This window comes from Pocillopora damicornis, chromosome 1 (assembly GCF_964200805.1).
Source record: "Pocillopora damicornis chromosome 1, jaPocDami1.2, whole genome shotgun sequence".
NCBI classification, from domain to species: Eukaryota; Metazoa; Cnidaria; class Anthozoa; order Scleractinia; family Pocilloporidae; genus Pocillopora; species Pocillopora damicornis.
Genome location: NC_142670.1, coordinates 1,872,985 through 1,900,000, shown reverse-complemented (window position 1 = coordinate 1,900,000; position 27,016 = coordinate 1,872,985). Strand labels below are relative to the sequence as shown.

At 39.0% G+C, this 27,016-nt stretch overlaps 3 protein-coding genes across 4 annotated transcripts in view; 2 read left to right on the top strand and 1 right to left on the bottom strand.

Moving 5' to 3' along the window:
• LOC113672275 (lysophospholipid acyltransferase 6) overlaps positions 1-7,896 on the top strand; it is an 11,946-nt gene extending 4,050 nt beyond the window's left edge. Inside the window, exons 5-15 of the mRNA XM_027188556.2 lie at positions 263-318; positions 785-839; positions 2,284-2,407; positions 2,596-2,625; positions 2,719-2,809; positions 4,697-4,798; positions 5,013-5,116; positions 5,553-5,617; positions 6,438-6,570; positions 6,788-6,939; positions 7,627-7,896. Of these exons, the coding sequence (XP_027044357.2) occupies positions 263-318; positions 785-839; positions 2,284-2,407; positions 2,596-2,625; positions 2,719-2,809; positions 4,697-4,798; positions 5,013-5,116; positions 5,553-5,617; positions 6,438-6,570; positions 6,788-6,939; positions 7,627-7,831 (1,117 nt within the window). The 3' untranslated portion in view covers positions 7,832-7,896. The remainder of the gene's footprint in view (positions 1-262; positions 319-784; positions 840-2,283; positions 2,408-2,595; positions 2,626-2,718; positions 2,810-4,696; positions 4,799-5,012; positions 5,117-5,552; positions 5,618-6,437; positions 6,571-6,787; positions 6,940-7,626) is intronic.
• Positions 6,799-13,789, top strand: LOC113672342 (isoamyl acetate-hydrolyzing esterase 1 homolog). Of its 2 annotated transcripts, XM_089198171.1 has the most exons (6): positions 6,799-6,939; positions 8,461-8,540; positions 9,391-9,443; positions 11,198-11,508; positions 12,848-12,966; positions 13,367-13,789. In XM_089198171.1, the coding sequence occupies exons 2-6, from the start codon at positions 8,487-8,489 to the stop codon at positions 13,538-13,540; spliced, it is 711 nt and encodes a 236-aa protein (XP_089054297.1). In that variant the 5' UTR covers positions 6,799-6,939; positions 8,461-8,486; the 3' UTR covers positions 13,541-13,789. The 2 variants fall into 2 exon arrangements, with proteins under 2 accessions (XP_089054297.1, XP_027044424.2); XM_027188623.2 differs by lacking the exon at positions 6,799-6,939 and having other exon boundaries at positions 8,350-8,540.
• Positions 13,723-27,016, bottom strand: LOC113672254 (dynein regulatory complex protein 1). The gene is made up of 24 exons (XM_027188542.2): positions 26,808-27,016; positions 26,638-26,731; positions 26,385-26,497; positions 26,164-26,215; positions 26,004-26,060; positions 25,590-25,664; positions 25,441-25,488; positions 24,793-24,882; positions 23,809-23,895; positions 23,262-23,384; positions 22,691-22,765; positions 22,497-22,561; positions 22,348-22,407; positions 22,156-22,230; positions 21,571-21,717; positions 20,840-20,937; positions 20,057-20,187; positions 19,417-19,506; positions 18,311-18,563; positions 17,890-17,968; positions 17,362-17,415; positions 17,117-17,270; positions 15,806-15,850; positions 13,723-13,869 (listed from the first exon to the last, which is right to left on the bottom strand). The coding sequence occupies exons 1-24, from the start codon at positions 26,921-26,923 to the stop codon at positions 13,801-13,803; spliced, it is 2,250 nt and encodes a 749-aa protein (XP_027044343.2). The 5' UTR covers positions 26,924-27,016; the 3' UTR covers positions 13,723-13,800.

Below are 27,016 nucleotides of genomic sequence, written 5' to 3'. Positions count from 1 at the left end.
CCGATGAGAGCGCGCGTAGGAGGACTACTTTTTGGGCACCCATCTATGTCTGAGAAAACATCTTTTATTATCCAAGCGCCTTCTACACGGGTCGATGAGGTTATCAATTATCGATATTGGGGCTTATTAGGCGAGACTGTCCCGCCATTGCGCAGCATCAAGATTAAGAGGCCGTGTAGAATTACTTGATCTGAAGGCCACTCGCGCGAGAAGGGCAGCCTGGTGACGAGTATTGCACTGACTTATCTTTGGTTGCTTTCAGCCCACTGATGTTGATCGTTCAGAGAGTTACTTACATAGCATTCAATCTACACGATGGTGAGTTGATAACAGATGATTTGTGTCTTTGTTAAAGCAAGGGTTTTAGTTCTGGTAGAGATAACTTCTAATAAAGCCGTAAGTCATCGAACTCTGCCCGGAGAATTAAAACGCCCTTACGTTTTTGTCACAGTATTGCATTAGGCTCGATTACCAGGCCTTTTCGGGAAATGCGCCTGCGTTTCCCCCTCAGGAGGATCGAATGATCGGAGCTAACGACCATTTTTTTGGGGGGAAACGAGTCTAGGCGTCTCTCTTCCCTCCCGCTTCTCTCAATCATCCCTTCCTCCCCCCCCCCCCCATCCTTTGCCGATATCGGATTGAAAAGCCTCTTATCGCATTGTTGTTACTATGGAGAATGGGGGGGGGGGGGGGGAAGGAGCCGCTAGGAATGTGATCCCCTCTTCTTTGCCAAGGGATATTCCATGTTGTCGCTATTCTTAATCATCCTTTGCTTTGTCAACAGGAATTGCGAGAGAGGAGAGCCATCTAACAGATGAGCAAAGAAAGGAAAAACTTAAGTAAGACTTTTAGTCTTCCATTATTTTTGTTTTCCCTGAAAGCTCAGTTGACTCATTTAAGGCGCAGTTTCTAATCTGTGTATGTAAACCAAACCTTGAGAAATCACAACCAATCAGAATTAAGAATGTGTATGTAAACCAAACCTTGAGAAATCACAACCAATCAGAATTAAGAAAAAGTTTTGCAATGAGAGAATGAGATCCCTAAGTAAACTGCAAAAATGTTTGAAAACGAGAGTAACCAGCAAGCAATTGGATAGGATAAAGTGTCAAGTTTCCTTAACCAGTTACCAAGTAAAGTGAATCAAAACGAACACAGTCCTGTTTATAAATGTTTTCGACACTTGATGGAACATTAGTATAGGTTATAACATGATTCTGACCACACTCACTCATTTTCAATGTGAAAAGTTTATTTAGGATGGGCCAGTCTTGTAGTCTTGTAGTATTCGCATCCTAATAGAATGAGTCAGCCAGTCTTGTAGTGTATGTATCCCAATCTTAGCTTGTGTACACTAAAAACTAAGGTTTCTACGAAAAGAACCTGTGCTACGCCAGATACGAAAAACCACTAAAATACCACTCTTTAGATGTGGCCAAAAAATATGTGGAAACGTATTCCTCATCTAAGGCAGTAGTACAATACCCCGAGGAAAGGGCAAACTAACCTGGTTACACTGCTAATCACATACTAAAAATAGTTGAATATAGTGATATTTTACAGGGATTTGGAAAACGCAAATTACATCAATACGAAAAAAAAAAAGTTGTAAAACTTAGGACTAATTCTGCCATCAGAATATTAATTTCTGACTAATTCGTTCCCATGTCACTCAAACGTCAGAGATTACATATTTCGAGTGCAATTTGATATTAAGAACCACGAGCAAATTTTTAAAAGAAAACAAAATTGAACGTGCCCGTAGGGCGCTTGTAGTTTGTAATCTTTGAAAAATTTACAAGTGCTTATTACACCAAATTGAAGTCTTGTTAGAACTTGTTAGTGATGTACATGAAATAGCATCACAGAGAGTCGAGTCAAAATTTTGAAAGCGCGCACACGCTATTTATAAATGCACGCGTGTTACAACTTTGCACTCGTGTTGCACGAGAATGCACTCGTTTTCAGCCAATCAGAAGCGCGTAATTTTTTCAGGTACATATTACTCCGGCAGCATGTACTGTATCCAGGCCTTCCACGACTTAGCGTTGAGATCGTAAATTGGCGCTGGATAAAAAGTCATATCGCAAATTCAGTTCTGCAATATTTCATTTACAACATCTCATTTATTCGTTATACATTTATGAAGACTTTCTCTGAGAACAAGGGGATTAGTACTGAGAAATCATAGACTTACTCAGAAGTCACATTAGCTGAATTTTTCCCTCTCACTGTTACTCGTTTTCATTTCTAGTAAAACTCAGTGGTTTTTTTTTACTTTAGAAAAGTCCCATCTCTGTTGGAATACTTCAGCTACCTGTTCCATTACAGCACAATTCTTGCAGGACCAGTCTGCACGTTCAAGGAATTTAACGATTTTATCGATGGCTCAGATATTAGACCTAAGGTATTATATTGTAAACACTTGAAAAAAATTAAATATTCTTTGCCTCACTGATCAAAGGCAAAAGACGAAGCAACAAAATTACAAGAGCGCAAGAAAAAGTCAATCATTTCAAATGCGCGGACGAACTTGTAGATTTTGACATAACCGTAGAATCGCACTCAGTTTGTTTCTTTTTCCTTTAATTTTAGAAGCCTGGCGAAAAAGAACCCTCGCCTTTGGTAAGATAGTTTTGTCGTTTTCATTTCAAAATTTCAAATGACTTGGAGCACGCGCATTTATTCCTTTGTGTGTTTCTTGTCACTCTGCTTCAGATGGATGTTTTAAAGAAAATGTTGTCTGGTTTCTTGTGTGTGGTTATTTTATACCTGACTGGGGAACATTATCCGATTTCTAAAAATGCAGGTAAAGTGGTTAGTTTGTAGGATGGTCAGATGTTCAATCCTTATGGGCATATGTGAGTCAGTGTACTTTTTCAGTTTAGGTCGGTCATCGAGTCGGTAGGCTGGCTATTTGGTCAGTTAATGGGTCATGCGGTAGGGAAGCCAGTCAGTACAGTCATTCAATCCATCAACTAGTTAGGTAGTAATTCAGTCAGTTTGTCTGTCAGTCAGTCAGTCAGTCATTGAGTCTTTCAGTCATTAAGTCAGTCAGGCATTCAGTCCGTCAGTCAGTCAGCCATTCATTCATTCATTCATTCATTCATTCAGTCAGTCAGTTTGTCAGTCAGTTAATCAGTTAGTCAGTCAGTCAGACATTCAGTCCCTCCGTCTTTCAGACAGTTAGTCTGTCCGTCAGTCAGTCTGTCAGTTAGTAAGTTAGTGAGTGAGAACCTTATTCAGTCAGTAAATCAGTCAGTATGTCAATCAATCTGTCAGTCAGTAAGTTTGTGAGTCAGTCAGTCAATAAGTCACTCTGTTGGTCAGTCACCTAGTCAGTCAGCCAGTCGCCTAGTCGGTCAGCCAGTCGCCTAGTCGGTCAGCCAGTCGCCTAGTCGGTCAGCCAGTCGCCTAGTCGGTCAGCCAGTCGCCTAGTCGGTCAGCCAGTCGCCTAGTCGGTCAGCCAGTCGCCTAGTCGGTCAGCCAGTCGCCTAGTCGGTCAGCCAGTCGCCTAGTCGGTCAGCCAGTCGCCTAGTCGGTCAGCCAGTCGCCTAGTCGGTCAGCCAGTCGCCTAGTCGGTCAGCCAGTCGCCTAGTCGGTCAGCCAGTCAATCAGTGAGTCAGCCAGTCGCCTAGTCAATCAGCCAGTCGCCTAGTCGGTCAGCCAGTCGCCTAGTCGGTCAGCCAGTCGCCTAGTCGGTCAGCCAGTCGCCTAGTCGGTCAGCCAGTCAATCAGTGAGTCAGCCAGTCGCCTAGTCAATCAGCCAGTCGCCTAGTCGGTCAGCCAGTTGCCTAGTCGGTCAGCCAGTCGCCTAGTCGGTCAGCCAGTCGCCTAGTCGGTCAGCCAGTCGCCTAGTCGGTCAGCCAGTCAATCAGTGAGTCAGCCAGTCGCCTAGTCAATCAGCCAGTCGCCTAGTCGGTCAGCCAGTCGCCTAGTCGGCCAGCCAGTCGCCTAGCCGGCCAGCCAGTCGCCTAGCCGGCCAGCCAGTTGCCTAGCCGGCCAGCCAGTCGCCTAGTCGGCCAGCCAGTCGCCTAGTCGGCCAGCCAGTCGCCTAGTCGGCCAGCCAGTCGCCTAGTCGGCCAGCCAGTCGCCTAGTCGGCCAGCCAGTCGCCTAGTCGGCCAGCCAGTCGCCTAGTCGGCCAGCCAGTCGCCTAGTCGGCCAGCCAGTCGCCTAGTCGGCCAGCCAGTCGCCTAGTCGGCCAGCCAGTCGCCTAGTCGGCCAGCCAGTCGCCTAGTCGGCCAGCCAGTCGTCTAGTCGGCCAGCCAGTCGTCTAGTCGGCCAGCCAGTCGTCTAGTCGGCCAGCCAGTCGTCTAGTCGGCCAGCCAGTCGTCTAGTCGGCCAGCCAGTCGTCTAGTCGGCCAGCCAGTCGTCTAGTCGGCCAGCCAGTCGTCTAGTCGGCCAGCCAGTCGTCTAGTCGGCCAGCCAGTCGTCTAGTCGGCCAGCCAGTCGTCTAGTCGGCCAGCCAGTCACCTAGTCGGTCAGCCAGTCAATCAGTTAGTCAGTCAGTCACCTAGTCAGTCAGCTAGTCAATCAGTTAGTCAGTCAGTAAGGTAGCCACTCAATCAATCAGCTGGACAGTCAGTCTCCAGTCAGTCATTCAGTCAGACAGTCAGTTAGCGCAACGAGCTATGTACTATTTCAATTTATAGCTACTGTAAAAAAATCTTTTGTCTTTAAAATTTGAATCATCAGATCCCAAGTTTATTGCATCTGAACCATTCTACTGGAGAGTTATATACGGCTGGATTAGTGGCACGGTTGCTAAGCTGAGATACTACTTTGCCTTTAAAGTGGGTAAGTGATCGACTTTACCTTTACCAGTCTCCGCGGTCACATCTTGTTTTCTCCCTCCCATTCCCTTATTCTCTTTCTTTCAGTTCCTCCCCTCCATTCATTGTTCATCTCTATCGTCCTTGTCTTTTTCCTGGCTTCTTTACTTGTCAATGCATGGTGCAAACACAGAAATTTTAGAGTCTGATTATTAGTGATTTCCTGTTGAATATTTCAGCGGAGGCCGTGAATAACATGGGAGGTCTGGGCTTTAATGGTTACGACGAAAATGGAAAAGCCAAATGGAATCGAGTCACTAATGCTAATATTCTTAAAATCGAGGTACGATGTTTCTTTTTTTTGGCAAATGGAGAGTACTAAGTTAGTTTAATACAGCTAACGTGATGAAACTGAAATATACTTTAGTCAAAATAAGTAAATTAAAGTTAGCCATTAAGCTTAGTGGCTCATTTGACCGGAGGCACGAGAATATTGCCACTCGCCCCCCCCCCCTGGAGGGGATGCCAGTTCGTCGTGGGCTACCCTCCCCCCCCTCCCCGTACGAATTTCGCTAGCTTCCTCTAGAAATACGTCGATATCCTTTTTCCAAAACCTAATCCGGCGAGGCGCTGTGGGAGAATAGGGTTTTGTCCATAAACACATTGAAATGAGCTGGCCTGGGTCTTGAACCGAGACCACTCCTTAGGAATTCCGGCGTACTTGGCATGATGCCACCGACAAGTGAATTTCTAAATCTGCCGTTTTGATTCTCTGCTAGTTCGCCACAAGTATGAAAATGATGATGGACAACTGGAATATTTCCTCTGCACTCTGGCTGAGAAGGTTAGACATTTTACGCAATTTTGTTCCACAGAATGGTTTACTCGAAGTTGACTGCACTTAGGGGTACTAGATAGAGGAGTGTGCAAAAATTCAGGGTCCCCTCCCACGATACATAAGTTAGGTACTACTGCAAACTAAACTAAGAAACCACAAGTTGGTTGTTACGTGTTTTAAACACCGGAAATTCATTTAATGTTTAGCATTTCTGATGCAGAGTTTATTGAACGTCGCTTATTCGAGAGCGGGACGTTTATCTTAAATCACTAATAACAATTACCCGGTAAATCACTTGAAAATATTATGTAAAACTCTGTTTAAAGCTATTACTTTCCAAGGATTGTGTAGATTACTGAGTAGTGAATTACTTGTCATCGCATATCTTTATGATACTCGGATTCAAGTTCTTTTCATCTAGTTGCGTGCGATTTTTATTCGAGGGCGACGTTTATTGGTGAAGAACCGGTCATTCTGGTCATTATTTGGCGCCAGACCGGGGGGGGTGGGGGTCGGAGAATTTTGGCAGTGTTACAAAAAATGTACCTGATCGCCCTATTATGTACTGCAGTATTCTCATGATTTCCTCCTCCCCTCCCACCCCCCCTCATTGGCATACAAATTTCTAAAACCATGTGATCCCGCAAAATCCCCTGACCGACCCCCCTCCGGCGATAAATTTTGACAGGTTCCTAATTGGCTCCTATCCGCTGCGTTTAATTAAGTCTTTACATTATTTCCTAAATACTTTTTGTCAGATATCTTAACTGGTAACACTGGAAAAAAAACCGAAGAGGATTTTTCTCACAATATTCAATCTTTTCAGGACAGTTTACGAACGAGTCAGCCACCACAGAACACTTGCTGTTTTTATCACGTCCTCAGTCTGGCATGGGTTCTATCCGGGATACTACATGATGTTCCTGACATTTGGACTAATGCTAGAAGCGGGAAGAATGGTAACTAACGTCGCGTTAATTTTATTTGGAAAAGATCTTTAAAAAAACATGTTACATCTCTGCTTCTGGTCAATCGGTAGGAAAAATATCAGTTAATCTTAATTTGAACAGGCGTCGAAGAAGGTAAAGGATGCCTTATTATTAACAGCTTGCTTCTTCAGATGGTTTTTTTCAATGCCCAACTCGCTTCTTTGGCTCTCTTCTTGTATGTGTTTAGGGTCGTCGTGTCATAAGGCCATATTTCCAGAAAACACGTGCTTTGACTATTATTTATGACGTGATCACATGTATTGCAACCGGCCTGTGCATGGCGGAAGGAGGTGTTCCATTTCAGCTTTTGGAACTACGCTTGAGTATCGACTACTGGAGGTAGGTATGCTGTGAAAGTAGGTTTACTGTGGGAATGGTGGTTGGGAACGAGAATACTCTGAAGGTGGGTATTCTGTAGAAACCCCAGCCTTTCAGACTTGAACGCTTTAAAAATAAGTAAATCAAAGTTTAATCTTCAAAGTAAACAAACTTTCCTTCGAAAAGAGCAATTATTCAGAGAATTTCTATCCAGGGAGACCTAATATTTTCCTTTTTCTTGTGGCTTTGGGGTGGTTTTATTCCTTTACAATTGTTTAATTCAATCTTCTCTCTTCTGGGTTTCACTTGGCTGTTATACGAAAGACGGGAATAAAATACTTGTGACAGGGCTGGCCAACGCGCAAAATTTACACAAATGTACATGCCATAAAATTTCTGGCCCAAGATTGGCTGGAATTGTTGCATAGTACTTCTTTCGTGCGGTAGACTACGGCGAGGTTCGTCGCACAAGTAAAAAAAATTCAATATATTAAAAAAAAAAAAAAAAAAAAAAAAAGATACTAGCGCGCCGCACGGAACTCTGGGAGAAAGGAGCACGGAGCACCTTACTCTTAGCATTCCGCACCGCGCCATAATATCATTATTTTTTTCACTAGTATTTTTTTGTTTGTGCGATGGAGAATGTTTTACACCCAGATTGAGTGTTTTAAGGAGAAGCGCTCTTAAAATGTCATATCTTTCTCGTAGGTCCCTGTACTTCTATGCCCATATTTGGTGTCTGTTGCAAATCCTTGTCTGTCGGGGGGTAGGAAAGCGCATGTACACAAGACACGTGGAGACTCGACCCATGAGGCCAGAGTCTAAGGAAGAGAATAAGAACTGGATTTACAAACTGGAACATAGAGGGGCAAGCGCGGAAATAAATCAGGACAAAAAACTTAAACTCAACTGATTAAAATGAATTAGGTTTAAACCGCGGGGGAACTGAGAGTAAATATTCATGTTCTATAAAAAAAACGGAAAATAGGAAATGTGTATCTCCCCAAAATTATTTTCTTTGAAAAAATATTTCTCCTTTTCTTCTGTAAAACGTCGTCCTAATAAATGAATCGAGTTTTCTGGTCCATTTTTTTTAAATTTGAGTGGGAAACTTCACGAATGTAAAACGGGTTTCGTTGAGTTGTTGAGATATCAAGTTCTGTGGACTTTCATTTCGCCCTCGGCTTGCCATCCACTGAGATTATAGGGAATGTATGGCTAGTAAGGAAACGAAGGCTCCCATTTGCTGGGATGCAATCGTCTTTGAGTAGCCGCAGTAACATATCAATGGCTTGTTGAGGCGGCAAGGCGAGGGAGCGTAATTGCTTGTAGAAATGAGAACTTGACTACTGTGAAGGAGTGACGGTCACAGCTGGGAAGATAGTTTGATTTTATCAATTTAGTTTATAATGTGAATTGCCGCCGTTAGGAGTACCAAAGCTGACGTTTCGAGCGTTATTCGCTCTGACGCTTCAAAGTTCCTTTAAAAAACTCTCAGTCGAGAAGAGCCTGGTTACTAGTTCAAGTTCAATTTGTCTCCAGTTTCCCCTCGCATTCTCTCGGTGAAGATGGCGGTAAGATTGTTTCCAAAACTTGTTCTCTTCGGGGATTCCTTAACTCAGGTAAGTTTGAAATTATTTTATATCAGTTTAAGAACCTCCGTTTAACTGAAGTGTGTAAAACTCTTCCACTGCTGGTCTTTAAATGCAGTCACTTCACGTTATCATCACGTCACAAGTTGGCAACCTGCTAACAAATATCGCGGTGTTGTGTTTTTCTTCACATAAAAGACTCGGCACCCAGTGGTACCATGATGGTGAGTGCATTGTATTGTCGATCATAGGGAAATATTTTCATACAATCCCATACTTCAATCTGCAAACGCTTTCTTCTGAAAAGAAAACATTGGCGAAATTTGGAGACTACCGTAAAGTTTGTGATCCCAAGATACGATTGTTTATTACTTCTTCCCTCTTACAGCGTGACATTTCCTTATTTAGTAGTGATGAGAACTTGCTGTTAGATCAAGACAACAACTTTTACCTGATAAGTTTGAGTATTCTCATTACTGTTTGGTGCATGATGTATGGATATTATAGGGAGAAGTTACATGTTGATCACTTCAAGAAGTTTAAGGGTTAAACATTTGTTATTGAGGAGTTTATTCTTGTCTACCCCTCATCCTTAGAGAAGGCTGATTTCCAAGGTATGGCCACTCTTCCCCACCGATAAGACCCTCAATTTACATAAATTTTTACTTGCAACATGGCTTCAGAATTCTATGGAAAACCTGCTTTTTAGCCTACCCTCCCTTTTCCCATATCTCCACACCCCACCCCCTCCCATTCAGTCTCTCTTTCTTTCCAAGATGCAGATTTATCTTTAAAAAGTTTCCTGGTAAAGACGTCATGTAAGATTTTACCAAAAACTTTGCATCCTTGATATAAAGATGAAACTTTGCACTTCTAACAGGAATCTTTTAGTGAAGGAGGCTGGGGAGCAACACTGGCCGATTATTATCAAAGGTTTGTTTACAAAGAAATAAAGGGAGACTTTTTTTTGCTTTGTCTGAATAGTGAAAAAAAAAGCCAACTTTGATTCCTATCAAAGAATCAAACCCTCTGCACTCTGACGCTTTACTGCTGAGTTACAGAGAACAAGGTTCATACACGACATAGGTCTTGATACTGCAAGGATCAGGATCAAAGTTTTGCATGAGTTAAAAAGAATAGGAAAGAGGCTACATTTTGTTTGGTGGCATTTTGAAAATAAAGGAAGGTTTTAATTCTGAGAGGGTCAATTTATACAATGAAATAGTGGGGCTTAGCTAATTAAGCTTTTACACCCTAAGATCAGTATACATATTCTCCATACTGTTCTCTAAACATTTCCTAAGATGCTAACATGGAGAATTTGTCTAACAATCAAGAGCTTCTTTAGTTGGTGATCAGCTCCTTTATTCTCCTGACCTTAATGTTTGATTCAGGTGTTATATCTAAGGAGAAATTAGATGCCAGTCACTCTTAGGGGTTTAAAGAAAAAGATCAATAGGGTTTAAGGTGAGAGGTCTAAATTGGGTGGAACAGCCTCCTTAACCCTTTAACTCCCAGATCAAATTTGTAACTCTCCTTACTGTCAACCATACAATTCTCATGATGTTGGTGCAGAGAATTTAGTATTGGATCCACTAATCCCTAAATTGATATTTTTCTTAGTTCTCATCACTTATCTGGTTGATATTGTATTGATATTGTAAGGAGAAAATCTGTCTTGGTCACTCATGGGAGTTAAAGGATTAACACTTTGACCCTTAAAGAGTGACTGACATCTAATTTCTCCCAACAATATCACCCCTGAATCACATATAAAGAGCACGAGAATAAAGGTAACAATCCTTAACTGGAAAAGCTCATGCATGTTAAATATATTCTCCTTGTCAGCACCTTAGGAAATGTATAGAGAACAGTATGGAGAATATGCATGCTGATGTTAGGGTGAAAAGGTTTAACATCCTAGTACCTCTGAGAATTGTTTTGGGAATGTTTAATAAATAATTCTAAGAACTATGAATTATTGGTACATGAAAATTTCACTCTACCAAACAGTAGTTTGAACAGTTTTGTGTTAGAAGGTGCTTTATCTAAACTGAATCAAATACAAGGGTTATAAAAATAAAGGGAACGATCACAAACTAAAAAAGGCTCTTGATTGTTCAACAAATTCTCCTTATCTGCACTTCAGGAGATGTATAGAGAACAGTATAGAGAATGTGTTTACTGATGTTAGGGTGAAAAGGGTAAAAAATTTCTAAATGTAAAACTATTCCTTACAGTCTTTATAGTGGAGCTCGCAGAGCGTAGCCCTATAATTATACAAAATAATGGTAACCCATCAAGCCAAAAAAATTTGGATGTACGACCCTACGACCATATGACTATATGAGGTGCTACTTTTAAAAACATGTGTGGTCAAGTGTACTGCAGGCATGCCAACACCACGGCTTTGTTCAGTAGTCCAGTGGTCAGTGCACTAGGCTCCGAGTCGGACGACTCAGGTTTTAGTCCTGGCCGGGGCAAGGTGTTGTACTCTTGAGATGTGAGGAAAAAAAAAATGCGAGCTCCACTTTTAGGCTTGGCTAAATCTATGTATTACTGGAACCCATAGCTAAGTATAACTATGCTAATTTTTGTAATCATGTGTTGTGACATCTCATCCACATTCAGTAAATTGAATATAAATTTTATTTGTTCCTGAGTTTTGTTTCATTTTTTATCAACAGGAAATGTGATGTTCTTAATCGAGGATTCAGTGGTTACACATCAGCATATAACAAGTTCATTCTGCCCAAAGTCCTTCAGAGTGACAATGATCCCAAGGGTAGTGCTGTGGCGGCAATTGTGCTACTTGGTTCAAATGATGCTGTCTGCAATGAGACAGACCCACGGGGACTTACTGTAGAACAGTATGCTACAAACTTAATGGACATCTTAACACAATTCATGAATGATGGCATGGAAGCAAGTCAACTAGTTTTATTGACACCACCAGCAGTAGCAGATGATAAGTACAAGGAATGTTGTGCAGAACGTGGTAAGTAACTGTTTTTATTATCCAACTGCACTAAGTAGATTACAAATAATGCCCAAGTCAAGTACTAAGATGCAGTGCTATTGGATGGTTGGTTATTTTGTACTGTTAAAAAAAAACCTGTTTGACTCTCTCTCTCCTATGAGTGATCAAGACAGAATTTCTCTTTATAATATCAATATAATATCAAGCCGACCAGTGACAAGAGTAAAGAAAACTATCAGTTAGGGGATTATTGGTTGATCCAAGACTAAATTCCCTGAACTAACATCATGAGAAGGGTATGGCAGACAGTGAGGAGAATTACTCTCAAGATCTTGGAAGTGAAAGGGTGAACTGTTTGTATTTTAACTCACTCTACTTGGTTGTCAAAATGCGGCATAACTTGTAAAAATACTCCATGATGCTACATGCCAAAAGATCTAACCAGATAGATATACCTCAGACCTCTTTTCTTAGACTCCAGTTTTAAGGTTGTTCTTAATGATCTCATTTGAAATGAAGAAGGAAATGGTGTGGTGTCTTAAGGGGTAAACCCTTTGCACCCCAACATCAGTATGCATATTCTCCATACTGTTCTCTATACATTTCCTAAGATGCTAACAAGGAGAATTTGTTGAACAATCAAAAAGTTTTTAGTTGGTGATCATTTTCCTTATTCTCAAGACCATAGTGTTTGATATAGGGCTGATATTGTAAGGAGAAAATAGATGCCAGTCACTCTTCAGGGTTAATGAAATGTCCTCAAGGGGAAAAATAATAAGTATATAAACAACATTTTTATTTTTATTTTATATGATTGTAACTAAGGAGAGATTCTCTTCTATTACACAAACATCAATTAAATACCAAGTGAGTTTTAGGGCAAAAAACATGATATCTTCTTGTGTGAAGATAACATGACTTATTCACTTGTGAAAGGATCATTGTTGCTGTGGTTACATAAAATAAATAGGTCCTTTTAATGCAGTGTCTTTGATAGCAGCGCCTTCATAAGTATTTTATTGATGTTTATATAACAAATAGAAAATTACATGGCCACTTGGAGATACAAAGTTTCACTTCTTGTGTTTGCTCTCTTGTGAAAAATTTTTCAACGCTGGCAGAGAAATTTCTCATATCCACGCCATGTGATATCCTCTATCTATCAAAAGGGGAAACAGATGGAAATCTTTTCATCACACTTCCTCTGCTATTCTATGTAGTCGGTCATTTTATTGAACTCTTTCTTTTCTTACTTTTGAGAGAAATTCTTTGATTCTGAACCTGTGAGTATCTTTGGTGGAGATTGTTGACCACACATGAATTATAAATCCAATGATTGTTAATTTTTCTCTACAAGATGTACCAGTAAGCCTTTGGGATGCCCGGGTAAAACCTTTTGCTGAAAAATGCGCTGATGTGGGAAAAAAGCTTGGAGTGGAGGTTGTCGATCTTTACAAGTTATTCCATGAACAGCCGGTAAGTTTGGTTGTTAATCTCTAGATATTATTAACTTGTGCCGATAAGAAGTATGAAATACACTTTCAACAAGGTTTAAGGGTGCTGATGATCATAGTATTAACAACTGAAATTTTTCATCCACGGCAATAACTGATTACCACCCACTATTACCACCCACCCTAAATTCCATGCAGCCCAAATCTTAACAAAAGGCTTCCTCTTTGTCTGCAGGCATCTGGTTTTTAGATCTTTGGGCTCCAAGCTCAAAGTTTTTCCTGATAACTTAGTTATCAGGAAAAGAGAGAGAAACTGATCTCGCGTCAAAAGTCCCTTTTGGACATTTCTCTCCAACTCCCAACCCCCCTTTCCATTATCATCTGTCCTCACAATCTAAAACTAAAAATCTTTGAATTTTTAGAACTGGGAGTCTTTTGTAAGTGATGGCCTACATTTTTCAAAAGAGGGAAACCTGTTTGTGGCACAGCAAGTGATTCCAGTGCTGGATTCTAAGTTAGGACACTTGCCTATGATATTTCCTGACTGGAAGGATGTAGACCCAAAGCATCCAGATAAATACTTTTGTAATAATTAGCACCTTGGGTTAATTACCTTTATTTACTGACCAAAACAAACAATTATTAAAAATATAAAAGCATAGATTGTAAGTAAAAACCACACCAAATGCATGCGTAATCCAGTGTATCAATTAATTAACTGTTATGGAGACAAAGTTTAATAATTGTAATTGTGCATTACATCCAAATAGACATTGTATGAATCAGATTTGTATATTTTTATTACAATAAATATGACACACTTCTACAAGGGATGTTTACAAGCTTAATGTACAGTTCATTCATGTTCTTTGGATAGCTCTGCCTGGAGTATCCTGGTGGGTGGAATTTCAAGCTCTTGATTTACCTTGTAGGATAACAAGAACATTAATTACAAAAAATATATAACATCTTTTTTTTTTCATGCACTTTAAGCTATTGACATTGCTGATCTTAACAGTACGCAGGACACATGTTATGTACAGCTGTTTGTAGAAAGGTTTTTGGAAAAAATGCAAGTGCATGCAACAACCTTAAAAGGCAGTGTAACTAGTTTTCAGGTCCAGTTCCTTGATGTCAGGATTTCAGGGAAAACAGCATTGTAAAGAAGTGTAACAGGTTTGATGAATTTTTTTGTTTGCAAGACCAACTTTTAATTCTAAACTTGATGAAAAAAAGGACACACTCATTGACCCTAATGAACACCGAAAATGATGTAAACTCATGGAGAGCAAACTCTAGGTTACCTTAAGAAACAATTTGTGCAAGGCAATATTTTATTACTTTGTTCCTCTTGTATTCATGAGTATATCAGTATTTACCCTTGTCCATTAGTCCTTTAGCCCATATTTATTTCTGTAACTCATTTACAACAATTGATTTCAAGACACCTGGAATACCTTTCAAGAGTATTGTGTGCACTTTGTCCTTTTTGATGCAAACAGCTGTATGAACTCAGTAATGGCCTAGCTCACCAAATAATGGGTATAGAATGGGAATATGAATGGGAACAGGAATGGGAGTGGGAATGAGAGTGAAAATAGGGTGAGAATGCGACCAGGGGTGAGAATAAGAGTGGGAAGAGAATGGGAACAAGTGGGAATGAGATTGGGAACAGGAAAGGGAATGAGTGTGAAGAGAATGGGAACAGGAGTGGGAATGAGAGTGAGAAGGGAATGGGAACAGGAGTGGGAATGAGAGTGAGAGGAGAATGGGAATGGGAACAGGAGTGGGAATGAGAGTGAGAAGGGAATGGGAACAGGAGTGGGAATGAGATTGGGAACAGGAAAGGGAATGGGAACAGGAGTGGGAATGAGAATGAGAAGAGAATGGGAAAGGGAACAGGAGTGGAAATGAGAGTGAGAAGAGAATGGGAACAGGAGTGGGAATGAGAGTGAGAAGAGAATGGGAATGGGAACAGGAGTGGAAATGAGAGTGAGAGGAGAATGGGAATGGGAACAGGAGTGGGAATGAGATTGGGAACAGGAAAGGGAATGGGAACAGGAGTGGGAATGAGTATGAGAAGAGAATGGGAACAGGAGTGGGAATGAGAATGAGAAGAGAATGGGAATGGGAACAGGAGTGGAAATAAGAGTGAGAAGAGAATGGGAATGGGAACAGGAGTGGGAACGAAAATGAGAAGAGAATGGGAATGGGAACAGGAGTGGGAATGAGAATGAGAAGAGAATGGGAATGGGAACAGGAGTGGCAATGAGAATGAGAAGAGAATGGGAATGGGAACAGGAGTGGGAATGAGAGTGAGAAGAGAATGGGAATGGGAACAGGAGTGGGAATGAGAATGAGAAGAGAATGGGAATGGGAACAGGAGTGGAAATGAGAGTGAGAAGAGAATGGGAATGGGAACAGGAGTGGGAATGAGAATGAGAAGAGAATGGGAATGGGAACAGGAGTGGGAATGAGAGTGAGAAGGGAATGGGAACAGGAGTGGGAACGAAAATGAGAAGAGAATGGGAATGGGAACAGGAGTGGGAATGAGAGTGAGAAGAGAATGGGAATGGGAACCACTGGGATTGAGAATGGAAACATTGTTAACTGTCTCAAACTCTTCTGCGAGTTATCTTTTCAAAATGTTTCCTCACTGCTGACTAATCATGTTTCTCCTAACTTTGACTACAAGTTACTAATACTATCAATAATCATGGTGTAGTCATATTTTCTCACCCATTAAGAAAGACAACAAGAAACAATTCCTTGTGGTATTTCTTAACAGAAGAGAATTTAATGAGACTCAAGTGTGGTTCCAAATCAACATGTCAAGCTCAGCTGAGAAATAATAAACTTACTCTGGAGTTCACATACTGATGCAGCAACATCCTTAGCTCTGCATTCTGGAAACAAATATCAACCTCAATACATTGTTCACTTATTGTTTACCAGACAAGATGTTTCCAAGCTACAGTGTGTGTGGCTATATGCAAAACCAAAATAACTTGTAGGGATTGTAGCTAAGGAATTAGGCTGCCAGCTGAAATATCAAGTGAGCCAGCTTGAAGATAGTATTTTAAGTGTATAGTCTAAAAAGTGCATGTTTTGCTTAACTGAGCACTCCAGTCTAAAATCCAGCTGGCAATTGCTGTTTTATCATCTGGCATATTTCACTGGCAGCTGGTACTTAGCAACAATCCTGTTTGTATCTCAGTAACAGACATTATTCTAAATGCTGAAATAACTAACTCTTTGAAAATGGTGCATCAGGTATTAATTTAGTATAATGATTGTGAAGTGCAGAAACTGATAAAATATCCCATGTGTTCTGTCACGCGTGTCACGCGTCTAGCGTTACCACACAGTTTAGCATTGTAGCAAGGTGTCATGGTATTGATTTTCCATGTGATTTAGGGATTGTCATTGTATTGTCGTGCTCGCTGGTGAAAACCCTTTCTCGTTTCACCGCGAAAATTTACTTAGAATAAATCTGGTTACACTGACTGATGAAGGATTTACGTCTCTTTTGTTACGGTGAGCAAACTTATGGATCAGGGTCCAAAGGATCAGAACACCATGCTTTACAAAAGGTTGGTAAAAGTTTATAAGCCAACAAATGTTATAACATAGCTAGTAAATTTGTCTAATCAAATTCAATTGCGCGAGTGTGCTTCATATTCCTATTGTGCACGCTCATGACGTCAGCAAACAAATCCCTTGAGAAAAAAATTTTCCTTTGGGTTGAAAATGTTATAAAACAATTGGTTCATACATCAGCTGTGCGTTCATCAAGATGTGAAGCACTTAGGAAGTTTGGAGAGCACTCAAGGAGCTAGAGTTGCTCAAGGCGTAGCCAAGAGCAACTCTTACGCATCTTTCGTGCTCTCCAAACTTCCTGCGTGCTTCATATCTCGATGAACGCACACTGACATATGAACCAATTGTTAAGTGCATTTCATATTCCACTCTGAAAAAAAATTGCACCAGCTATTCTAAATACTTGTGGTTCAATTTTAAGCATGCTACTGATGACCCTAGTACCCCCTCCTATGTATCACAATCTCACTACTCAAAATCTTTTTGACAACCCTGTTTGGTATAATATTGCACAGAACATTGCACAAAATATCTCTTCCAAATCTGGTATAACTGTACCATCTCTTGCTCACCTGCTGTGTGAGGGCATCTGTTTCTTGTATCAGAGCTGCCCTTTCTGTCAGCACTGCCAAATACTTTTCAAATCCATCTAACAAAGCTGTCCAAACTCGCTCTTTCTTTACATCTATTACTGAAGCCATATTTTGCCAGAAACTTTCATCAAGCCTGTAAAATAATGGAGGTATTTTTAATTTTGTGCTACTTTTTTAGCTGTCAAAAAAGAAATTTAAATGTTTTTTGACAATCATATACTTACGTGGTCACTTTTCCAACTCCAGCTCCCACCTTTAAACTTTGCCGCTTAGCTTCCCTAAAGGGAAATACAATCACACAAGGTTGAGATGTGATTTTCAATTAAATAACCCTTGACCCTCACACTCCAAATAATAATCCAAAAGTAGAAAACTTCTCCCAATAATATCCTTACATTATCCAGCAAACATGTAATGAGAATATTCAAATGTGTCAGGTAGAAGTTGATATCTTGATCTAACACCAAATTCTCATAACTAATTTACAAAGATATGTGTAGCAGCTAGAGGGGAGAATTAACAACCAGATCTTGGGAGTTAAAGGGTTAACCAGACAGTTAAAAATCAATAGGGAGAAATATCAATGTGAGGATTTTGTTCTAGAAGTGACACAACTCCAAATTCTCAGAACTAACCAAAAAGAGATTTTTTGCTAATCTGCAGCTCAAAATGGTCTTCAGATCCTAGGAATTTAAGATTTTAGTTCCCCTCAGTGCAAAAACAGCTTTCAAGCTTTACATAAATTCACTTACTTCTGTGGTTGGCGGTTGTCTTGCACAAATTTTCTTAAAGCTTTCACAACTTCATTTGGATGAATAAGGTTCTTCATTTCTGTAGGAACAAATCCTTTTTTTTAACAAAAAATCATTTCATTTTTACAGGACAAAGGAAAATGAATTTTAGCCATGATTAAATCTGATGTTGTGCCAAGAATCATAACTGAGATAAATAGACAAATATTTGAATAGCGTCAAATTTCACCTCACAATATCACCCCTAAACCACACACTAGGATTGTGAGAATGAAGAAAATGGTCAACTAACTGAAAGAAGCTCTTGATTGTTGAACAAATTCTCCTTGTTAGCATCTTGAGAAATGTATGGAGAATGGTAATTATAAATTATGTAAACTAACATGCCCTTGACGAAGGAGAAAGTTCACGCAAGTCTTACCTGACAAATGCGCTTTGACAGATGATGAATCGCTTGCCTTCTCATCCACACTCAACACTACAGATCCATCTTCATCTTCCTTTTCTCTTTCATCCATTTTTCCAGCTGTTTCTTCAATGGTTGCCTTCTCTTCTGTCATCTCATCATCCTTAGTTCCTCTCTCGCTCCCTTCTGGTGCTTGTTCACTCTCTCCATGACCAAGGAAGTAGTTTGACAGCAGATAGATGTCATCCTCTGTATCTACACCCAATGCCTTCAAAATAAAATAAAAAGAAAGATTAATTAAACAAGGTCAAACCTGGCAAGGATAATTAAAGGAGTCACTGTTACATGAACATCAACATACAGTGTGGTAACCACTCAAAAGTAAAGGGGTAAGTTTCTAAAGAAACTGTGGTGCTGCGTCTGTGGGAGAGTATACCAGGTAATTTAGTGTTAACAACTGAGTTGAAAATGTAAATTAGCCACTGTAAAGGGTAAAAAAGCTGACGTTTCGAGCGTTAGCCCTTCGTCAGAGCAATTGATTGCACCACTTAAAACTCAGATTGATTGCATCACTCAAAACTCAGATTGATTGCATTACTTAAAACTCAGATTGATTGCATCACTTAAAACTCAGATTGATTGCATCACTCAAAACTCAGTCCTTAACTCTTGAACCTTGATTCTTGAAAGCTTTGAGAATCGAGGCTCAAGTCAAGTTTCCAATGTTCAAGACAAGCTTTGAGATCATTGAGATAGAAAAGAAAGACATTTTGTGCCATTTGCTTTTCTTATGACTACAAGCTTCCTTTCTTTAAATGAATTCACAGGATAAAAACAATTACAGGGTGCACCATGCCCAATGCAGTGACAAGTAGCTTTATCCCAGAAGCCATTTTATAAAATTTGAATATTGAAGGGAATGAATAAGTGCTGGTAACGGTAATTACAAAAAATATTTGTAATTATATAATTATATAACAAGTGACTAGTAACAATATGTGGCTGATTTTAATTTTGCATTTCACTGTGCAGTCTAAGTTTTTAAAGGCTAGGAAAAAATGCAATAGAGCAACACCAATAATATTCTAAATTATTCTTTTCAAGCAATAACAAACACTTACTGCAAAGATGGCATCAAGCTTCATCAGAGATTGTTCATCTTTCTCAAGAGGAGCAAGTAGTTTGGTTAGTTTGGACTCCACAAGAAATCCCTACAATTTGTAAAAATAGCAAAAGATAAACAACAAAAATATATTATTAATGATATAAAATACATCATTTATACTTTATAAGTTATTGGTTAAATTGCTTTTGTGATTATAGAGGTAAGTGCACTCTGATTGGTAGAGGATTGCTTCATATCCAGCTATAATCACCTTGCACTAGGTGATTAATTAGCAGGAGAGCTAAATTTCAAGATTGTTGCCTCTTGTTCTGTCAGTTTTACTAAGGAGTTGATGAAATTGATAGAACAAAATTCAATTCTATAGAGTGAAAAAGATGCTATTGAAATAGTATGCCATAACACTTTTCAAAAGAAAGATATAAAGTTTTTGCTAACTGAATATAATAGACCTGTTGAATTTGAGTGGCAACTGGCTGCTTATCACTCCATGAGTAATCAAAACATAATCATAACAGAATGGTTTTAACAACAAAAAACAATTTTACAACAGAATTCATGTGCACCTGAGCAATTATACTAAAACAATTACTTATAATATTGTTAAATATGTTTGTAACAATAAGTGTTTGACTCACAGCCTCATCACAGATGAGTTCCAATACAGCTTTGATGGTTTTAGCAGACAATTTCTTTCCTGCCATCTGTCTCTCAAGCTTGCCACCAACTGAACTCTTATCAATATCTTCCTCTCCATCATCTGTCCCAACTGAAATACAGTTGATCACACAAAGCAACTTACAATCACTATTGAACATTGCATTAACTCTGTTATACATAAATTACATTTCTTCAATTTTCCACACCTATTAATTTACTTGTAGAGTGAACAATTATCAACTGAGACAAAAAATGAGTGATCTGTAAACAGACTTTTGAGTCAGTTGATAGTTTGAGAGTCTCTGATTTCAAACCTTACAATTAAAGACTGAAGTTTTTGGTAATGTAACAGCAATTAAGACTAATAAAATTGGACTAAAAATTGAGACCTTTCCAATTGTCTGGTGAGGGTAGCAAATGGGGGAGAGGGGGAGGAGGTTCTAATCCCATTTTGCTCACAAATTTTAAGAACAATTCTCACATTACATAAAAGGGAAAACCTAAAATAATTATGTCCTCTTGTGTACAAAGGTTTCAGAGAAATCTTGAGGTTTTCAAGAAATGCATGAAAAAAATTCACCAGTCACATATATTTCAGGAGGCAAACAAGTCTCAGACTGGTTCATAAATTTTTGAATCACACTTGTCTTTCTATTAAATTTACACTTCAATATTAATTTTGGCCTTAACCACCCATCATGTGTAACCCTAGAATGCTTTGACACCTGTTTCAGGGGAAATTCTTGCTTTTGAGTGCTCACCTCCTGACATGATCTCATGAGCCATCTGTGTTGCAGACATCTTTTTCTCTTTACTTCCATAAGTCTGTTCTGCAGTCTTGGGAGTGTCCATGAAATCTCTAAAATGAGAAACAAAATTGAATTCATTCCACTACTACAAAACAGTGCTTGATAGCATAGCCCGATCACCTGGGAGAGAATAGTCCTGAGAAGAACTGTTGTCTGTGGTGCATGGTGAATGATGTTTTGACAACCTGAGCTGAAGTCATCAACAGAGTCAAGTTAGAAATTGTTGTCAAATGAGTCTTAGAAGTCCAGTTCTTGCACACTGATTGGTCAGTTTGACATGATGCTATTGGCTAAAAGTCTTAAGTGTACAGAGTACATAGGTTGTAATTGGCCAGTTTCAATCTGTTGCTAATGTTAGGCTGTTCTGTTCAGTTCATTTGTGGTGTAAATGCTGTGAATAAGTTGTTTGTCTTTTTTTTATGGTGTGTTTGTATACCAGTCACCGTTTGACAATAAATGGTTAAATCTATGAGCAACAGGTGACTCCCTGCCAAAGAGTAGTCCATCTGTTTTAACAATCTAAGTGGAATCTTCATCACTCACTCCCAAACAGACAATCAAACTACTTAATCAAAAAAAATGTACAGTAGTTCACCAAACTCAAATCAGATGTGGATTAACTGGTTTGACATTTGCATTGATGACACTTCATAATAGTCACACAGTCATGTGACTGTACTTACAGATTAGGTGGCTCCCAAGGCAGACCCAATTGATGTTCATGAATAATTCTGTCTGCCTCCAGCACACTGTGCACCAGTTCCCTGACTTGCTCCTCATTCATGGCCCACACATCCTGAAACTTCTTTTGATCTGTTGTCTGAAAATGTCTACAAAATACCAGTAAAAATTTAATTCTGATCCATAAAAAAATCCTATAAAGTGCATGTCATCATGAGGGGACGCAAATCGTCTGTACTGTAAGTATCCCGGAGAGTCCCCTACATTTTCTTAGACTTTTAGTCTAAGAAAATGTATGGGGACTGTAAGGTGTCATAATCCTGTTGCTGCTGACATCGATGCGACAGATAATTGCTTTTGCACTGTTTTCTTTGCCGGCTTATACTTGTCATCAAGTTTCAATAAGACGGCTATCATTTTTCACAAGAATAATGAAGTTTTCGTAAATTGTGAGATCGGATGGGATTAAAATGGGATTAAATCACCTACAGAGCTTGATATGTACTTACAGTGCAGACGATTTGCGTCCCCTCATGGGATATGCCCCTCACAACTACAGATTGAGAGAAAAAACCTCCAATGCTTACCTTGACTTTTTTTGTAGTTCTCTAAACTGTTCTGTGATTCTTTTGTAATCGTCTGTTAAGCTTTGATTGTCCTCTCTGGTAAACCAACAGTAATTACCAAATTATGGATTGAAACACACTCGTGATATTTCAAGCAGCCCCACCAGGTAAATCAGAGGATGTGATTTCAAAATGATCAAAATAAATCATCACCTATATTGTTTTTCTTGCTTGGCCAGCTTCTGTTTAAGATTATTTAGGACATCTTGAAGTCTGAAAAAGAGGACATAAAAATCTACATAAACTTTTACAAGCCCATGTTTGCAAGTGAAGAGTACGCTGTATCTGGATACAATACAAACCTGGTGATTTTACGTTTCTGTTGTGATTTTGTGATAGTGTTTTCCTCATCGCGCTTCTTCAGCACCTATTTAAAATATTAAGTAATTGTTTAATTTGAGCATCTCCTGATGTTACTCAGAACAAAGTTCTGTTCTGTCTAGGAACTGAAAGGTTAACAGTGCAATTATCTTTACTGTTTCTAGAAATGACTCACTTGAAAGTTATACTCCAGCTTTTCTTGGTTTAACTGGTATGTGGCTTTCATTTGCTGTAGCTGTTGTTCCAATATCTAGATTAAAGGAAGTTTGAAAAGTAGATTGATCAACTTCCTGAACTTATCCTTTAATGGCCTGTATAAACTACTGCCTGGCTAGCTCAGGTTGTAGAGCACCGCACTCCTGTGCCATGTTCTTCTCCCTGGACGCACATTCTCATTATAAAAAAGCTCTGCAAACTGGGCAAAATTGATAGCTGTCCTCCTCGTTAGTGAGAGATCCAGGATTGATTCTTAGCAGTCGCAAGTTTTTTTTCCAATGCATTCTCTCAATCTCCTTTTACCCTTTTTGCTCTGACCTTCTTCCTTCTTCTTCAAAAGCACGACATGTGTCTTTTTAAATTTTACCCAGAGCCATAACCGTCTATTGTGCAGTAATCATCAACATTTAAGAAGCCATTCACCAGAGTGCATATGAAAAAGTGTTTTGAATTCAAACTGTTTGGGATCAAACCAGTTTTAAAAAAATTAAAAAAAGAAAAGAACCTGTTCTATTAGTTAGGCTACTCACCTGTACGTCTGTCTCCAGTTTGATCTTCACCATGTTGTATTCCTCTGCGTCCTGGACTCTCAATGTTTGTAACTGATTTTCATGGTCTTCAACTCTTTTACGTCGAGAATCCATGTACTCAACCTGTGGTTCAATCAAGTCAAGTTATTACTAAGAGTGATGTCTGTTCTTTTAAGTCACAATGGTTATTTCTGAGTGAATTTATTTCCTTAAATTACAATCTGAAGTTATTAATACCTCTTACTTCTTGGGTTTCAAGGTTGTACAGTAATTATAGACCAAGTTTTCCATTTTGATTATATTGATGGCATAAGTGCACAGCACACAGGCCATGAATCTGAGCACAAAAAATTAAGGTTCTGTAGCAGTACAGACTGAGAAAGCTATGCTAGAAAGATATTCATTTTTACTCTGGGTTCAAACAGAGGGGGAAATTTCACTTCCATTAAACTTTTGATTTAAATTAGCTGTACATTGAAATATGGCCTGCAAAATTGACCAATCACAGTGCATATACTAACAGACATAATAAGTTATGGTAATCTACCTCCTTGTCACGTCTCTGTTGCATGGAGGTGTCCCATTTCTTTCTGTTATTATCAATCAGCTCACCTCGTTCAGTTACAAAAGCTTTCTATAACAAGGTAAAACAATTAAAAATAAAAATTAATTCATAACCATGTATTCATTCAATCACATATCTGAGTTATAGCATAGAGCTTTAGCTGCCTAGTTCGCTCAATTTGTAGAGTACTGGACTACTCTATGGGAGTAAAGGGGTAAGTTTCTAAAGAAACTGTGGTGCTGCGTCGGTGGGAGAGTATAGCAGGTAATTTAGTGTTAACAACTGGGTTGAAAACGTAAATTAGCCACCGTAAAGGGTAAAAAAGCTGATGATTCGAGTTTGTCCGCCATGATGATCGAGGCTTCTAACGGGCATGTGCTTTGCGCGGGAAACAGTGAATTACCCTTTACGGTGGCTAATTTACATTTTCAACCCAGTTGTTAACACTAAATTACCTGCTATGCTCTATGGGAGGTCAAGGTTTCAAATCCCAGACCAGAACCATATTTAGGGTCTTAACCCTTTCACTCCCACAAGTGACCAAGACAGAATTTCTCCTTACAATATCAATACAATATCAAGCAGGCAAGTGATGAGAATAGAGAAGAATATCAATCATGGGATTATTAGTTGATCCAATACCAAATTCTCTGAACTAACATCATAAGAATTGTATGGCAGATAGTAAGGAGAATTACTAATTAGATCTTGGGAGTGAAAGGGTTAAAATAACTGAGGAGAATATGCTGTCTTTGCTATAACATCTTCAAATCATTAGACATTTAAGTCTTCTTCCATAAGGATAATAAATGATATTGGAGAATTTGATGTCAAATCACACAAGATCTTTCCTCGGATACTGACTCTTTCTCCTTGAAAAGTTATTGATATTGTAAGGAGAAATCCCTTTTTGGTTGCTCTTGGGAAAGAAAAGGTTGAGGAAATCCCAGAGTAAATCTTACAAACCTCAATCTGAGTGAGTTCCTCTCTGTAAGCTTTTGTCAACTGTTTCATCTGTTCTTCCATTCTCTCTACCATGAGGTCAACATCTTCAGCCTTTAAACACAGAACATGAAATAATTAGGGTCAATACTTACAGATCAATTAGAGAAAACAATATCTAGAAAATCTTCTCTTAACTGTTTAACTCCCAGATCTGATTGTCAATTCTCCCCTTTAGCTGCTAAACATTCCATAGTAAATTAGTTATGAGAATTTGGTGTGAAATCAAGATAACAACTTCTACCTGATAAGTTTGAGTATTCTCATTACCAGTTTGTGGGATAATGTATGATTATCATAGGGAGAAGTTACATGTTAATCACTTCTGGGGGGTTAAAGGGTTAAGCCTGCAAGCCCAAATTATTAGTGCTTACACAAGAGCATTTCTTCATATGCAGAAAAGAATGAGGTCTTTGGAAATGTGAATCTGCGAGAAGTCTCCAAGGGGCGGAGCCCTGATAACTAGTGCCAGACCCCTAGTAAAACTATCTTTGACTTGTCTCAAATCTTCCTGCAGACAGAGAAACCTAGGTCCTGGAGCACAAGCCAAACTTCATGTAGTTTTTGTTACATCATTCAGTCTTAAATGAATAAAAATATTTGGTAACTCACAGCTTTTTTCAAGTCTTTCACATACTGGTCATCTTTGGCTTTGAGCTCCTATTAAAAAAACATTCAATTCATCAAAATTAACAAAATGCTATAAACTTATCTCCACAAAAAATACCTTGAAAAATAGCAAAAGGAAAAAAATTATTTACCTGTTGAAAGTCATGGATAAGCTTATTTTTCTCATCTATCATACTGTCACAGGCACCTTTTTGCTCTGTCAACATCTAGAATTAAAAATAATATGAAAGATTATCTGCACATTATCAAAAGATATAAATCTAGTTTTGCTTATGGTACTTAGCCCTCTGAACCCTGGCATCAGATGCATATTCTCCATACTGTTCTCTATACATTTCCTAAGGTGCTGCCATGGAGAATTTGTTTAACGATCAAGAGCTGCTTTGGTTGGTGATCATTTTTTCTATTTTTGTGACCTTAATGTGTAATGCAATGTGTGGTAGTGGTGTGGGGGAAATTAGATGCTAGTCACTCTTATAGGTTGAAAGGTTAATCAATATTATACCTGTATGTATTTCATAAATTTTCATGTAAAACACACTCACTGCATTCAAGTCTTGAGGAATTTCTTTGGAAAGAGCATACTCCCATTTCTTGGTGATCTGTGGAGAAACAATTCCAAAAAGTAAGACACACACACCATATCTACTAATTCCAAATACAGTGCACTAGACAAAATTCTGGTCAGATGGATTTTAACCCTACCTCCTCAAATTTTTCAGTAGCAGACTTGGCCTCGGCTTCAAACTTCTCATTTCTTCAAAAAAAAAAAAAAAAAAATAGCAAGTTTTGAAACAGAATATTATCTTCAGTACAATCCATTTCTTAATACACGTTCTAATCCACGCACTTGGGAATATTGATACAAAAATGTACCCACATGTAAATAATAGTTAAGGCGAGATATTTTTTAAGAGTCTTTTTACCTTTGCCTTCGTTGCTCTTCCTCCTCAAGTCTTCTTGTTGACTCTCTTGCATCAGCTGCAACATGGACATTTGTGACAAGTTCCGTGCCATCAGATTTCAGTTTCACCAAGCGCTGTGTAAAACAAAACGAGGAAAGTTCAGAAAAAAGACATTGGCATTTGTTCCTCAGCTGGAATAGAAGCAGAGACATTAAGTTTGTTCCTGTAGCAGATTTTATTCTGATGTTGTTGATCTTTCAAATAAATTGTTAACCTGTCTACTGTCTTCCATTTGTTTTCGGCTTTTAAGTGCATCTTTCTCTGAATCAACTGGCTTCTTCTTCGCAGCATCCTCTCCACTTGCTTCCCTGATATTTAGAAAAGAACAGAAACTTTTGCAAGTTCAAAACATTTCAAACTTTTTGCAGGCTTGTAAAAGCTTACCTTCTCGCGGCTTCAAGACGTCTTTGTATCCGGATTCTTCGCGCAGCTATCCGTTCTTCTGCATTTGCAGAATCTACAGATGGTCCTTCTTCCTCGTCGTCTTCGTGGGAACTCATATCTCTCGTTTTCTCACCAAATTTTTAACACACAAAATTGTTCATATTAAAATTGTTCAATTTTAGAGATGTCAGTATTTATGCGTTGCTACC